This window comes from Nelumbo nucifera, chromosome 1 (genome assembly GCF_055504915.1).
Source record: "Nelumbo nucifera cultivar China Antique chromosome 1, China Antique-T2T, whole genome shotgun sequence".
Classification (NCBI taxonomy): Eukaryota; Viridiplantae; Streptophyta; class Magnoliopsida; order Proteales; family Nelumbonaceae; genus Nelumbo; species Nelumbo nucifera.
In genome coordinates, this window is record NC_142649.1 from 72225838 (window position 1) to 72241582 (window position 15745).

Here is a 15745-nt window from a genome sequence, read left to right on the forward strand (position 1 = left end):
CCTCACATGCACATCCACCGTGCATTGAGAACATCTTCGGTGAATAATAAGAAAAGTATGGAAGATGTTCGCAATGCTTGAGAGACCGGATCTGCTCCTCACACCAGGGGCCTCACATGCACATCCTGCCATGCATTAGGAGCATCTCCCGTACTTATTAATGAATATTCACGGGAGATATTCCCATTTGTGAGGAGCAGATCCGGTCTCATCTAAGACAGTGGGGCGGCTGACCTGGCCCCGTATAGGATCAGTTCGGAAATTGGATCGGGTCCAGGAACAAGAACTAGGTAGGAACTACTGAACTAGGAAGTAAAAGGGTGTCCGAATTGAAATGGGATCTGCTCCTCACAAATGGACACCTCACATGCACATCCACCGTGCATTGAGAACATCTCCCATGAATAATAATTGATAACTACGGGAGATGTTCCCAATGCATAGTAGGATATGCGTGTGAGGAGCAGATCCGGTCTTCTAATAAGGGAATCAGATGATAATGAAACAATCATGTTGTGTCACGTCATCCTAACACAAGGATCCACGCTTGAGGGAAATTAAAAACCGGATTTGCTCCTCACAGGCCCATCGCAACGAATTCAAATCAGCCCCCACCAAATTGCCCCCACAATGTCCTACAACACATATGTGAACATCTCCCAATGACAACATCTTCATCTCTGGTATCATCAATTAGAAATATTCTCAATACACGGTGGGGATGTGCTGTGGGACGTTGTGGGGGACTGATTTGATTTCCATCGCAATAGTGCAATAGGAATATCTCTCCTTGAATGACAACACAAGTACAATTACTGTCGACTCATTTTTTTCATCGTTACGATTATGCCACATGTCCCTTTACGAAGTGTTGCCGTTAAAACGGGTCTCCCCCAGAGGACCTCGTTCTCGTTGCCATGTGGAACAGATTCTTTAACTTTCAAATTGGTAATATGGATGACGTGGATCTTTTTTTCACCGTTAAAAGGAGCCTAAGCAAACTCCCGCCTAACAAGTAACAATTTACCTACGGTAGAAACCAAGACATCCAACTTCCAAGTCTGAGAAGAGACGAAACTTAAAACTCCTTCATATCTGTGGATCAATTTTTAAAATTAGAAAAGGCCGAGAACTCGTTCTCCAGTGTCATTCACTTTAATTACAAACAAAATCTTATCCCAACTACATGGCACCAATTGAAAACGGTGAAGACCCCCATTTTGCTATACACTCTTTTCAGATAAAAAGCAGAAAAAACAAGCAAACAAATACATTTTTTTTTGTTGAAAGCTTCATTTTTCTGTAAAAGAGCAAGACTGCCAATGCCAAGTTGATTATATGTATCCATCTCTTTGCTCACCAGAGCAGTGTAGTGTTGCAACCACGAGGCCATAGACACCACTAGGCTCCTAGGCTCAATAGTTCCTTGTCAAGGAGTGCAAAAATGGCCAGAAGATGAAGATCAGAACAAGCTATCCTTCTTGTTATCACCAGTAAGCAGACTGAAGAATGGATCCTCATCATCATTAAATGAAGGCCAAGCAGTGGTGATTGCTTTCACAGAGGAGCCCTTTTCCTTTGTTTCTGATTGTGTGGGTTTTCTCACCGAGACAAAAGCTACTTGCTTCCTTGGTCCAGATTGGCCATCTGTTAATTTTGGATTTGGACATGAATCTGTATTTGCAGCAATGCCACCCTCCGAGCAAAAGATATTTTGAGGGGATTCTGTGTTTGCCATCTGGCCTTCATCATTACCATAACCTTCAACTTGTGCTCGGTTGTCAATCTTGATAGAGGGATCAGATGCTGCATCAATTTTACACCTTTTGCTGCTGCTGGGACCTAAGAATCCTTCAACAATGTCTTCTGTTTCCATCTTTCTGCAACCAGATCCATCACCTAGACATGGAGCACAGATTAGCAACATATTGCTGTCTGACTAAATAAATAATATTACATCAGTTGAGGCCTGGAGTGTTAAAAATATGATAATAGTTATTTTTATCAATAACAGTGAATTTTATTAATAACTGAGAAATTTAGAATTACAAGGGAAGGAGCTAAAGAATCTTAACTCCCTACTATCCAATGTACACCCAAACCATGAAACAATTACAAAACAGCCCAAAAGATAGAGTTTCTATTCACCCCCTGCCTAGCTAGACCATCTGCCAATGCATTTGCACTTCTCTTTATCCATGTACACTGAATTTCCATGCCCTTAGTGAGCCACTTGAACTTCCTCTTTTCATTGCTGTATTTTTCCAGAGCATAGAGCTGTCCTCTTTTAGCCAATTCACCACAATTTCAGAATCACCTTCTATGATCAATTTTGTAATATGCATTTCCTTGACCCTTTGTATCCCTTCAAGAGCTCCTAGAATCTCAGCCCTCAGGGAATCACCCACCCCAATTTGACCAGAATACATAGCTAACAAATTCCGTTTTGCGTCTCTTATCACTCCCCCTATTCCGGACGGGCCCTGGATTGCCCATGCTGCTGCCATCAAAGTTCAGTTTGGTAAACCCATGAGGTGGAGGTGTCCAGCAATAACTTGAAGTCTTCTTAATTGGATAAAAATATGATAATAGTTCATCCAAAACCCCCCACGAAAAGGTGCATCAGTCTAAAAGACAACCACATCAAAGTCCAAATAATGGGAGTCGTGGTGCACTTGCATGGCTCTCCACTGTATAGATGGATACATGCTGACCAAGTGACCCCCCCCCCCGATATGGATGAACCCCAACCAAAGATTTCTTGAACGACTTTAGTCATCTCAAAATTGGATTTCTTTTGAAAGATATTTGACACTAAAAAAGAAATCAATAGGGCATTGAGTGATAATATGTATTTCCAGCCATATAATTTCCTAGCTGGAAACTTTTAGCAAAAACAAGTAGGCCTGTCAATGATACCCAAAAATCCACGGCTCGATCCGACATCCGATCCAATTATCTCAGATTTGGGTGATGTATTTATGTAAACAGATCGGATTCGGATTTGCAATCTGCACCTGATTAATACTCGGATTTGACTCCATCCAATCCTACTATATTATAATATTTATTGATTTTAATATATAAATTTTATATAATTATATTTAAAATTATAAAAAATATATGTTATATATTATATTATATTATATTATATATGATTTATATATATAATAAATTCAGTATGTTATATTTACATAAATTTATTATATATAAAAGTTGAAAAGTAACTAACTTTTTAATTTTTTATATTTTAAAAAATTAAAATGGAGTCAGATTAAATCCGAGTCTGTTAGGATTTGAACTAGAATTAAAGGTCTTCAAATCCAATTGGATTTCGGATCAGATTCAACTGTAAGTTTTCAATAATCGAATTGGATTCAAATTTTACTGAATCCAAACCGATTACAGCCCTAAAAATAAGGCCTACGATTCTATATCCAGAACAATAAAAAATAACACGGAAATAAAAATTGTTTCACTCTATTAGAAAATCTCATATATGAAGTGCCCTCACCAGTACGGTACCACAGACATCTTTGAAGGTAAAGCTCATAATTTAGTTCAACTACTTCCTAATACGGAAACTCTTACCTTCAAGCAAAGGTTCAATACTTTGGTAATGAACCATTGATGATTCCAGAGAAACCTCTCCTTCTCCAAGATCCCCATTCTGGTTTTTGTTCTCACTTTTGTTGGTTTTCTCAAGTAATAAAAATTTGTCTCTCTCCCAAATGCACTCCAGTTTGATAACTTCCTTATTTGAGGGATAATATTCCCTAAACACCTACTCCAGTATAAACAAATAGGAGAACCTGTCAAAAATCAAAAGGCAAACATGTCCGAACTGGTTGCAAAGTACAGGAAGTTTTGCCATACATAAGTGAGCTCAAATATACCTCAATTCCATCTTGAGTGAGTTTTACTGAGTGTTTTTTCTGAGAGAGATCTGAGACCATGTTGAACACTGAAACAACATCAAGTAACATCTGTTGAAGAATGGAACAGAAGTTCAAAGTGATCATTATAAACAAGGGACATTGTCAATTATAATAGAACAAAAAAAGAAGTCAATGCTAGATAAGCCACAGTCAGCCCTTGTCTATTCTTTCACAGTTTTAACTAGATTAAAGTTGGTTGGTTTAAGGGAGAGGCCATTACTTGGTGTGATGGTAAAATATCAGGTTGGCATATTTGAGAATGCGGGTTTGAATAGGAGGGTAGCTACTGTGTAAAAAAAAAAAAAAATGCCAAAGGTTAGGATTGTACACAGTCTATCCCTCCCAAGACCCCAGATGGCTGGGGCCAACATTGGGTAATGGCCTTTCTTAGGTCGGTTTAAGGGGGATTCTATTTCACAGTTTAATTAGATTAAGTTGGTTAGTTTAAAGGAGTTTCTGATGATCTTAGGGTTTTAATTTAATATGATTTATTTTTCCTTCTAAGTGGAGAAAGAGATCCAAACCTTGTTCCCTCTGTCTTTGTAGGATGGGACATGAGAACATTTACTGGTATATAGAAATAGCCCCTATAGATGATAAAATGAGTGAAAGTAAACTAATGGTTTTGGCATGTTAATGGAAGACCACTGGCAGCACAATTAAGAAGTGATCTAGTGAAAGTTGATGGTTGTAGAATAGCCAAGGGAAGGCCAATAAGGACATGGATTGAGGTAGTAGAAATGATTTGGGAGCTCATAGTTTGATAAAATGTGACCTTTGATGGAGTGGAATGACAAAAAAGGATTTATGTAACCAACTGCCCGCACCGCCATTGGGATAAGGTTTTGTTGAGTTTGAGTTAGTTGCTTAACCAATCCCTACCTCATCCTACCAACCCAATCTGCACCCTAATATTTTAAAGACAATAAAAATACTGACATTCTGATTACTTAATGTGAATGATACATACCTGTTGAACCAAAACTCTGAGGCGTGCAAGAAGAGACAAAATTGTAAGAGAAAATCCCATGAAAAAAGATCTAGCTAGCAAAGAAGATATTTCACTATAATATAGTTAAGGAAAACCTTAAACATTTTCAAGAACTCATTCCCAAGTGAAGTATTTGGTATATGCATGTATTTGTAATTTTTTTTTTCATTACAATGACAATAACAAGTTCCATTACATATAAAAGGACAGATTTGGAGCCTATGATAAATATGAATTCATGCATACATTTCAGAGAATCCAGGGATCAAGAATATATAAACCATGTACAAACTTGGAACTTTTTGGTGTTCAAGTAGGTACATTCAGAAGAAGAAACGCTATCAGCTTGAACCTCCAAATATAATTCAATATCATCTAAACAAGAAAGGTGAATAGCCACTAATAGCTGCTGCAGTAAACCATCTAATCAGCAATAAAAGGATACATTGCTGTCTTCAACATGGGCTCAACCATCTGCAATAGAGAAGCAATGTTAGAATAGAATAATTTTCTTTTCCAATAACAGCATTAATTTTTCCACATCCAATGACATTCCGCTTTATTATCAATAGGAGACCATTCAGGTTTCCAGTCATCTATTGGATGTCCATATCATGAAAATCATATCAATTATAGTCTAATCATCCATGCATATATGTCTTTTTTCATTACCATAAGCTATATTTCTAGCCACACAGGCCTTGTCATTAAGGCATTATATGCACACTAGACACTATAGGTGCAAGGCAACTAACATAGTAAGCAGCTAGATGGTTCTTTAGCTTTGCTTCTAGGCAGTAGGGATATCCATGAAAAACTGAAAAACCGAACTGAACCGAGAAAACCAAACTGGAGAATGCGGTTAACCGAACCGATCGGTTCAGTTTCGGTTTGGTATTTTTGAAAAACCAAAGGACCAGTTCGATTTTCGGTCAACCTACAAAAACAACGGTGGTTAACCAAACCGACCGGTATATATGTTTTTAATATATGTCACATATTTTCTATATATTATATATAAATATATATTCATTATTTCATTATATATATAAATATATACATATATTATATTTATAGTAATCTATTTATAAATATATTATATATTATATATTTTTTTAATATTTATAATATATTATATCATTTATTATTTATAATACAATATTATACATATATTTATATAATATATATTATAAATATAAAAAAACAAAAAACCAAAGAACCAAACCGGTCAAAAACCAAAACCGGTGGTACCAGTTCAGTTTCGTTTTGGAGAAATGGAAAAACCGGTGGTACTAGTTCGATTTGCAAACATTGCCCATGGTTCAGTTAACCGAACCGTGAACACCCCTACTAGGTAGGTTAACTGTCTGTTATTCTTGGCCCTCCCTAAGAATTCATCATCGAAGTCTTAGTGCATCTTTGACAGTTACAGTCCATCAGAATGAGCTTTGAGGGATGACCCATTTGACCCAACTGAGCTAACAAGTATGAGAATGTGGGTTTGAGTCTGAGAGCAACTACTTTGTGCGAAAAAATGCCAAAGGTTAGCTCTGTATCAAGTTCACCCCTCCCCAAGACCCAGATAGATGGGACCAACATTGCATAATAGCGTTCTTTTCTGGCACCTCAAGATGAGTTTCTGCATGGGCCAAGGGCCAGCTTGCAAGCCTGGTGACGTGCTGTATTCAGTAACGTGAAACTTACTAGTCCCTAATGAATCAAATCTTTTACTCATCAAATAAAAATGCCAGTCATAATTTTGACCTCAATTGTTGTTAATATCTAAGTTATTTTGATATGGATGACCATGAATTCAATCTAATGGCTTGATAATATTTCCTTTGTTTGTATCATGACTGGAGAGATAAAAGGCATAGAAGGACATTGTGCATCCTGGAAGAAGCACTTCTTTTGAAACCAGAAGAACAGAAAGATGACTGGGGAGAGACTTTATGCATGCCACCATGCATAAGTTTCGCAAAAGTTATGATTCGCGGGTGTTTTGCATCTCAGAAAAACTCTGGCCCAATTGCTTTAGTTCTAGATGTTGTAAAACCAAAAGAACACGTGAGAAAATGAAGTAGATCTGATTAATACGAATAATGCACTAAGTTAACTTTAAGTCAGTAAACATTGAATACAATAATTGCAAGTTCACGGAAACCCAAATCCAATTTACAGAGAAAAAAGATCATACCTGCGATAGTAAGCGTGCAATTCCCAAAAGTCTCTCATGAAAATTATGTTTTCCGCTATTATTCCTTTGATTCTTTAGACTACAAAGCAACATATACAACTAAACACATCACGAAAAGGCATAAACCATTAACAATGACTGCAAAAACAGACAGGTTATTTTAATGTGATGAATGAACTCAATGAAGTCTTAGCCATTTACAGAGACGAGGCAATAGATGTGTTGATTGCTTAGCCCAAGTTGGACTTCAGAAGCATAAACCATATGGCCTAGTACCGACCCCCAGATTTTGTACAAGAAACATTGTGAAAGGATAGGCATGGTTGTAGTTATTCTTATTCTGAAACCAATTAATAGAAATCCTTGAACTACCAAAAAGAAGGTGAATAATGATACAAGAACATGCAGGACTGACTGAAAGCTCACATCTCTAGAAGACGCGCATTCTCTGCAGGTTTATTTCCATTGGTAAGCTGAAAATGGAGATTCAGAATATCCTCCGGTGAAGCTGACAGCAAAAGCCTCACATCCCTCCTCACCTAACAGAATAAGAAATTCCTCAAAAGATGTTAAACCCAAAACAAGAGAAAGAAAAGGAAGAGAAAATGACAGCTAAAGCCAGAGGAACAAGAAAAACGGCAACCTTCAAAAGGTATTGGAAATAGAGGCACCGTCGGTGCTGGTTCTTGTTCTTGTAGACGATTCTTTCAAGGATACCCGCTTCTGTTCGGAGATGAGCAAGCAAGGATTTCAATCTTTCTTCAATAATTTCGCTTTCCGAACCCATTACTAGCCTATCCTCTTAAACCTCAATTTTAGCTGAGATCATTAAAAATAAGTCAATAGACAAAGAAATCCAATAAAGCAGCAGCAGAAACAACAAGCCAACAACAATAGCAACAACAAGAAGCAGCGCTTTTACACTGTGTTTTCTTTTAAACAAACATCGTAATCCACCACTTGTTTCAAGATTCTGAAAATAAACAAACAAATATTCATTCATGAAAAGAGTTTCTGGGGAAGAAAGCTACGAACCCCAATGAAGAATCAAGTCTCTGCTGCAAGTTTCCAGGGACGAAGACGCTTAAGAACTACTCCCTGTCCCCGCCATAGGAAGTAGGAATTGCGTAAAGGTCACCTTCGAATTCGACCCCTTTACTTAGGGCTGCAAAGGGTACCCATTTATCCGGATTTACATCCGAACAAGTGTGATCCGAATTCGATTTGTGGCCTGTTAAAAAAAAGAAAAGAAAAAAAAACCAATATAAGCCGATACAATCTGATCCGGTTCAATTTGAATATATATGATTGTATAGTAAAATTGGTTTGAATGTTTTGCATTCATTATATACAATATCAAATTTATTTTTTGTACATTTTATTAATAAGAAAAGTTATAATAGTTTTGTGGGTTTGAGCTTAATTTATTAATGCTATTCAATATTCAATTTAAATTCAAATGAAATTTTGATTCAAATTGAAAAATAAGTGAACCAAATTTAGATCTACCCATATCTAATGGATGTGGTGTATTTTATATTAAGATTATATATTAATTTATAATAGAAAACAATATATTTATTATTTATATAAATAAAAAAATTATTACAAAATCAACTTAATTTACATTAGTAATTTTTAGGAAGTTATATAGTCATTAGCTAGCATATTAAGAATTCGAGAATCAAGATTAAGCTGACTTGTTCTTTTAGTAATATCCGAAAGCAAAAAATAATAAAATATAGAATAATTAGTTTAGTAGTTGGCATGTAATAGTTGAGATCGGCTTCAGTGCTCACAAGTCACACCGTTTGTACAGTCTTAAAGCCATGCATTGGGAATGTCTTCATACTTGTATTTTTTTCATGGGGAGATATTCCCAATATAAGGCTGCAAGGGACTGTGCAAACGGTGTGAGCATGGTCTTGTGAGCACTGAAGCCGGTTTCATAATAGTTGCATATGGATCTTCTACATTCTCATGGATCAAATATATTTTTAGATTAACTATATATTTTTTAATTATTAAATAACAAAAAAAACTGTATAATTATATCTTGGACTATTGATGAATGCATTTAAAGCCACCCAATTCATTAAGAAGAGAAATATGCTTGTTAAAAACTTAAGATTTTGGAACAAGGAAAAATTTAGTAATATTTTCCAATTAAAAGCTAAAATCATGAAACAATTAGGGGAAGTTCAGGCTAATCTTTTGAATGATAATCAAAATGCTCCCCTTTTAAACTTAGAATTTGTGCTCCAAAAACACCTCAACTCTATCCTAGTTAAAGAGGAAACATATTAGGCCCAAAAAGCCAGAATTAATTGGATCAAACTTAGAGACAAAAATAATAGTTTCTTCCATACTACGACCATCATAAGGAAGAACAGGAATAGGATTACAAGGATCAGAAATAATGAGGGAGATTGGATTTGTGACCAAAATAACATTGCTGAATTCTTAAGCGAGAACTTTGAAAATAGATTTAAAGCCGAAGACCCAGTCAATGCTAAGGAGTTTATTGAGGTCATTAGTCCTTCTATATCCAGAGAAAAAAAATTGTCCATTATTAGGGAAGTGATTGATGAGGAAATTAAAGACACAATTTTTCTATGAAGGACCTCAAGGCTTCGGGCCCTAATGGACTTAATGCTCTATTCTTTAAAAAATAGTGGAGTATAGTTGGTAATTCCATTTGTAGTATGGTGGAAGCTTTCTTCCACTCGGGAAAGATGAATAAAATCATCAACAAAACCATTATCACTCTTATCCAAAAAATTCTGAATCTAAAAATGGCTAATAATTATAGGCTTATTAGCTTGTGCAATGTCGTTTATAAAATTGTCTCAAAAATCTTGGTCAATAGAATTAAGCCATTCCTTAATGATATTGTCTCCCCTATTCAGAGTGCTTTCGTTCCATCAAGACAAATAACGAATAATGTTCTTATTGCCCATGAAATCATGCATACCATGAGAAAGAAGAAGGGCAAGAAAGGAATTATGGCTTGTAAGATTGATATGGAGAAAGCATATGATAGACTTGATTGGGACTTCATAGAAAAGGTTCTTAGAAGATTGGGTTTCACAATACTTGGGTTAAATAGGTCATGGAGTGTATTAGGACGGTGACCTACAAGATTTTGATAAATGGTATTCCTGCTCGGGATATCATACCTTCCAGGGGGATCAGGCAAGGAGACCCTCTATCCCCATATGTCGTTGTTCTTTGTGCAGAGGCTCTCTCTCTTAACCTCTTGAGGGAAGCATCTACCCCTAGGAGTCCTATTGGCTGTTAGGTGTCTAGACAAGGGCCTTCCATTCCTATCTTGCAATTTGCATATGATTGCATTATATTTGCTAAAGCTGACATCCAAGTTTGTTGTACAATTAAAAATATTTTGGCCAATTTTGCCAAGCATCGAGCCAAGCCCCTAATTTTTCCAAGTTAACTGTTCTCTTCTCAAAGAACATCCACCCAAAACACAAGAAAATCATGGCTAGAATCCTCAAGGTTCCCTTATAGACAAAAAATGAAAAATATTTGGGTGCTCCTGTTTTTAATAACAAATTTAGTAAGGACACCTTCAAATTTCTGGGTGAGAAGAAGGAGAGTAAACTGGCAGTTTGGAAGAGGAACTGTCTCTCTCTTGCTGGTAGGATTACTCTCATTAAGGCCTCTACTAACACGATTCCTCAATATATTATGAGGTCTTTTAAAGTTCTGAAAAGTGTTATCCAGGATCTCGATAAAAAGCAAAGGGATTTCTTATGGACAAATAGTAAAGAGAGGAAACCCCTCCATCTCATCAATTGGAACCGGGTTTGCACTTCTAAGCATTGGAGTGGTCTTGGCTTGAAGAATCTAGGCTGGACGAATAAGGCTTGCCTTGCAAAATTAGGCTGGAAAGTGTTACATGAAAAAGATAACTTATGGGTTCAAGTTGTAAAAAACAAATACCTCCAAAGAGAAAATTTTTGGGAAACTAAACCAAAAAAGAATCATTCGTGGGCTTGGAAAGGTACCCTTAACTCTCATGATTTGATTAAATGAGGTATAGGAATGATTATTGGCAAAGGCAATGACACAAAATTTTGGTTTGATAAGTGGTCAAATGAGGTTCTCCTTATCAACTTGGTTAATAAAGCAGAAATAAATAATTTAGACCTTTGTGTTAGTGATGTCATCAATCACGAAACCAGAACCTGGAAGGAGGAATTGATTAAGAACCTGGTTCCTTTAAGTGTGTGGGAAAAAAATTAGAACTATTTTCATACCTTCTAGTGATCATGAGGATAGGCTAGTTTAGAGACTTAATCCAAAGGGAAACTTCTCAATCAAATCGGCAAACAATGAGGCCTGTTGGATGCATGGTAACCCTCATAGGGTAACAAAGGAAATCAATAAGGTGTGGAATCTGAAAATTGCCCCCAAGATTAAAGTCTTTTTATACCTTTTGCTCAACAACAAACTTCCCTCCAGGTTAGTGCTGAGAAAAAGAGGATTTGATATTGATGGCTCATGTGGGTTCTGTGGGGATGAAGAAGATTCTGTCCATATTTTCATTAAATGCCATTTTACTAGACAAATATGGCTCATCACAAGAGATACTATTCCAGCTCCTTCGGAAAATAACAATTCGATGATTGATTGGTAGACTTCTTTGAATGATAATGCTGATTGTCATAAGAGTCCATTGGTAAAGGAAAAATTGTTGTTTTACTATGGCATATTTGGAAGAACAGAAATAACAAGACTTTCAATAATAAAGCAATCCTCCCTCCCATAATCATTGAGAGAGCAAAAAATTCCTTCATGGAATCAATTTCAAGTTTTGAATGGGACTCAATGATTGGACCTAGTAAACAAATCATCCCTGTCAAGTGGAGAAATCCAAAAGAGGATACTATCAAAATAAACTTTGATGCTCGTGCCTTAACAATCGATGCACCATTGCTTGTGTGGCCAGAAACCACTTTTGCCAGATTCTGGATTTCAACAGAAAATCCACCATCATGGAGGGTGCTTCCAAGTTAGTTAATAACAGTTTGAAGAACCAAGTGGACCCTCCATGGAGACTGAGAAGGATCATTGAAGGTTGTAGGACTTTGACCGAGAGGATGGACGGCATTATTGAATACGAGCACACTTATCAGGAAGGGAATTGGGTTGCTGATTGGCTTGCAAATTGTGTTCATTCCAACATTTCTTCTCTTGCTTTCTTTTCCTCTCTTTAAAATGTATTTCTTGTGCTGACATTTGGGGATGTGCTACCCCCCGCTGTGTGTAGACTCTTCTTCTTTCTGTTATTGATTTCTTGCTTCTTATAAAAAAAAAAGTCACTGCCTAATATTTACATCTAGGGCTGCCAATGGACCGGATAATAGTCCAACCCAACCCGACCAATATGAGTCCATTAAAAATGGGCCAGGTCCATTCCAATCTGATGAATACTTTGGACAATTCTGCACTGGTCCAATTCAATGTCTGGACTGTCCTATTTGTTCAAATTGGTTTTAATTTACATGGGTCCAACCCAAACCTGGTCCATTGACACCCATACTCTTATCTTTGTTAATGGACCAGATATTGGTCAATCCGACCCAATCCAATATAAATCCATTACAGTTGGATCAGGTCCAATTTAATAAATACTTTGAACCATTAAATCTAGACTTACTGGTCCATCCAACCTATTCAAATTGATTTTGATTTGAATGGGGTCCAACCCAAACCCGGTCCATTGACAATCCTACTTATATAGTTATATGCCCCAATTTCTTAGACATAATTATTCATAAAAAGAAACCTTTGATTTAGTATTATTGATGTATTTAAAGGATTGGTGAGAGCCAACTAATTCAAGATGGGAAAAAGAAGAAACGAACAAATGGTCAAAAACATCCACGATTACAAACAACTTTCATAAAATTGGGTAGATGGTAATTCTGGTGCAAAGATCAAAGAACAAGAATTGTTGTTCTTTACAACAAGGATTTAAAAACCGACCTGAAAACGGAACCGTTCTAGCTACCGATTTCCAGGTCAAACAGTTCAGACTGTTTGCATATTAGGGCAACTATTTTATATGAGTTATGAGATTTGAGAAAGGAGAGATGTTGTCGGCTGAGAGAAAAAAAGAAAAAAAAAAAGAAAGAAAGGAGAAAAGAAAAAAGAAAAGAAGAGAAAGGAAAGGAAGGAAGGAAGGAGGAGGGAAGGAGGGAAGAAGAAGGAAGAGGAGGGTGGTTCGATGCTCACTAGCGACGATAATGGTGACGGTGAGGCAGCGGCAACATACACAGATCTGAGATCTGAGTTCTCAGATCTTCTTCTTCTAGATCTGAGACAACTGAGGCACGAACTCAGATCTGAGTTCGTATGTTTTCTGACAAAGAAGAGAGTTCTTGGGTCAGAACCGCTGTCTGAGTCAAACGAATCGACAGTTTGACTGTCCGGGTCAGCGGTTTTTGACCCAGGAACAGGTTAGGGGTGAAACAGAACCGGTTGCTTGAAGGGTTTCTGAGCCAAACGGTCCGGCAGTCCGGTTCAAAAACATTGATTTACAATCTGAGCCGTAAAATGGTGGGCCCACTATAAGGCTCCTTTCAGAGCATTTGAGTTATTTGTATCTTCTTTTACATCTATCTATAAAAGCTGTCTGTTTTCCTCTTCTTGGGCATGAAATGTCAATTGAAAAACAACTCTTGATATAGCATATAGGGACATAAGGTTATTTTAGTGAATCAAACTAAATAAGATTTGTAGTTTCTCTAAAAAAATACAACCAACCAACCAATAACACAACTCTTTTTTTTTACTGATGAGTAATTTTCAAAAACCAGAGAAACAAAAACACTTGTATTTGTGAAGATTCCATCATCATTCAAGATGAGTACACTAACAACGACAAACCGAAATGAGCTGATTCCAGAAGCCAAAGCTGCGCCAACTGGGATACGATGTCCTTCGTTGCTTGGTCGAAAGTATATCTGGCTAAAATCAGATTGCGAAAATTCCGTTGCATCCAGCCTGTTTTAGTGCTTTGATTGAATTCGTTGCTTACCAAAGAAATCCCCAATCCCCATTACAGAGTCACAGGGTATCATTATCATGGAATAGCAGGTAATCTCATAATCTTACTCTATCCTGATCTTTAGGTCCATATAATAAATCCCCATTACAATTTATCCTTGGACTAAATATTAACAACAAAAAAAAAGAATATCTGGTGCAGAATGAAGGTTCATTTCACCCAGAAGATTTTTCACTTGTTAAAAGTAATACAAGGCGCTTCAAACAACAGAAAGTAATACATGGGAGAATGGCAAACGTTTTCACTTGCTATTGGACAATACCTTTTCCCCTTCAATAAATAAATTATATACATCTAATGCTAAAGTATTCAAGTTTTACCTCCCTTTCCATAGTCTACTTCTGAGATGATATGTTGTTGGGTCCTGCACAGGATTGTGCTCCATTGCTTACAGTGGCATCTTCAGTTTTCACCCTTCTATAGAAAAGTACATACGCTGCAGCTGACTTAACATCCTCCTCACTTATGGGCGAAATATGGCTGTCGTCAAAGTTATACCATCTATTCTCATCTAGAAGCTGCAAATTGTTGACAAAATCACAATGTTAGGAACAAATGTTAAAACAAGAAAACTTCCCATATAATTACTATAATAAGATGTTCTCTCCACCTCTACTTAGAAGTTAGAACTCACACTTGGACCACCTTTTAACATAACGAAACTACGAAGGACTAAAACTGACTATGCATTCAATGACTCATTTCTTGATAAGCTACAAACCAAAACTGCAGCAGTGCAGATTTCTAGGTTAGCGTTCCAATCAGCTCCGTGGATGGGTTATGACCCCAAGAGTTGCATATATGTGCAAATTACACATGCTGCCCTGCTTGAAACGATTGATCAATTATGAGCCTCAAAAGCATCCATCCTTTAGAAGGCCAATACTATTCCAGCCTCCCATGTGTGCACAATCAATAGAATGATCCAGATCAATAGGGATACATTACAGCTATACATCTAAATATCTTTTTTCTCCTGCAGAAAGAGAGAGAGAGAGAGAGAGAGAGAGAATCCGAAACATAAGTTTGACCCTTGAAAAAAGTATAAGCGTATTTAGATTTTCCACTCACCTTGATATGTGCTGTGTAGTGCCCGCTTCCCATGCCACCATAGTGGTTACTCAAAGCATAGAGCTCATAAAGTTGGCGCTTCGAGCTGTTCTTGTTGGCTACATAATTTGTCAAGTCTAGGTCATGAATGGGGAAGTTTACAAAGGTCTCCAGCTTATGCTTCATTGACCTACTGTAGGAGAATCGCTTTAAATGGATGACTAATACTTCAGGAAGTCTCCATAGATCCAACTTCTTGCTTGCTTGGCGCCGCTCTTTGCATTGTGGACAGTACCTTTAGAACAATAACAGATGTATTTAATTGCTTTCAATGATTGAACATGAAGTGCATAAAATCTCATTAGAGTTAGATCTTTGACATCCAGAGTGAACATCTTATTCAGATAGGTTACAAGATCAGCAGCCAATTCTCTGGCCAATAATCAAGCCTAGGGAGTAGGCTATAATGACAG

The 15745-nt window shown here is 36.9% G+C and overlaps 2 protein-coding genes across 5 annotated transcripts in view; both read right to left on the bottom strand.

Moving 5' to 3' along the window:
- Positions 1–1106: 1106 nt before the first annotated feature.
- LOC104604847 (uncharacterized) lies at positions 1107–8303 on the bottom strand. 2 transcript variants are annotated; one of them, XM_010269399.2, is made up of 9 exons: positions 8162–8303; positions 7770–7945; positions 7553–7665; positions 7127–7205; positions 5375–5403; positions 4909–5002; positions 3897–3986; positions 3592–3784; positions 1107–1899 (listed from the first exon to the last, which is right to left on the bottom strand). In XM_010269399.2, the coding sequence occupies exons 2-9, from the start codon at positions 7911–7913 to the stop codon at positions 1463–1465; spliced, it is 1179 nt and encodes a 392-aa protein (XP_010267701.1). In that variant the 5' UTR covers positions 7914–7945; positions 8162–8303; the 3' UTR covers positions 1107–1462. The 2 variants fall into 2 exon arrangements, with proteins under 2 accessions (XP_010267701.1, XP_088759516.1); XM_088903390.1 differs by having other exon boundaries at positions 8049–8188.
- A 5931-nt stretch (positions 8304–14234) lies between these two features.
- UBP5 (ubiquitin-specific protease 5) overlaps positions 14235–15745 on the bottom strand; it is a 70919-nt gene continuing 69408 nt past the window's right edge. For 2 of the 3 annotated variants that reach the window (XM_010269401.3, XM_019199024.2), the window contains exons 12-13: positions 15294–15567; positions 14235–14740 (exon numbers count right to left, since the gene is read on the bottom strand). In XM_010269401.3, the coding sequence (XP_010267703.1) occupies positions 14558–14740; positions 15294–15567 (457 nt within the window). In that variant the 3' untranslated portion in view covers positions 14235–14557. Of the gene's footprint in view, positions 14741–14943; positions 15199–15293; positions 15568–15745 lie in introns of all 3 variants that reach the window. The other variant, XR_016085570.1, reaches the window with a different exon arrangement.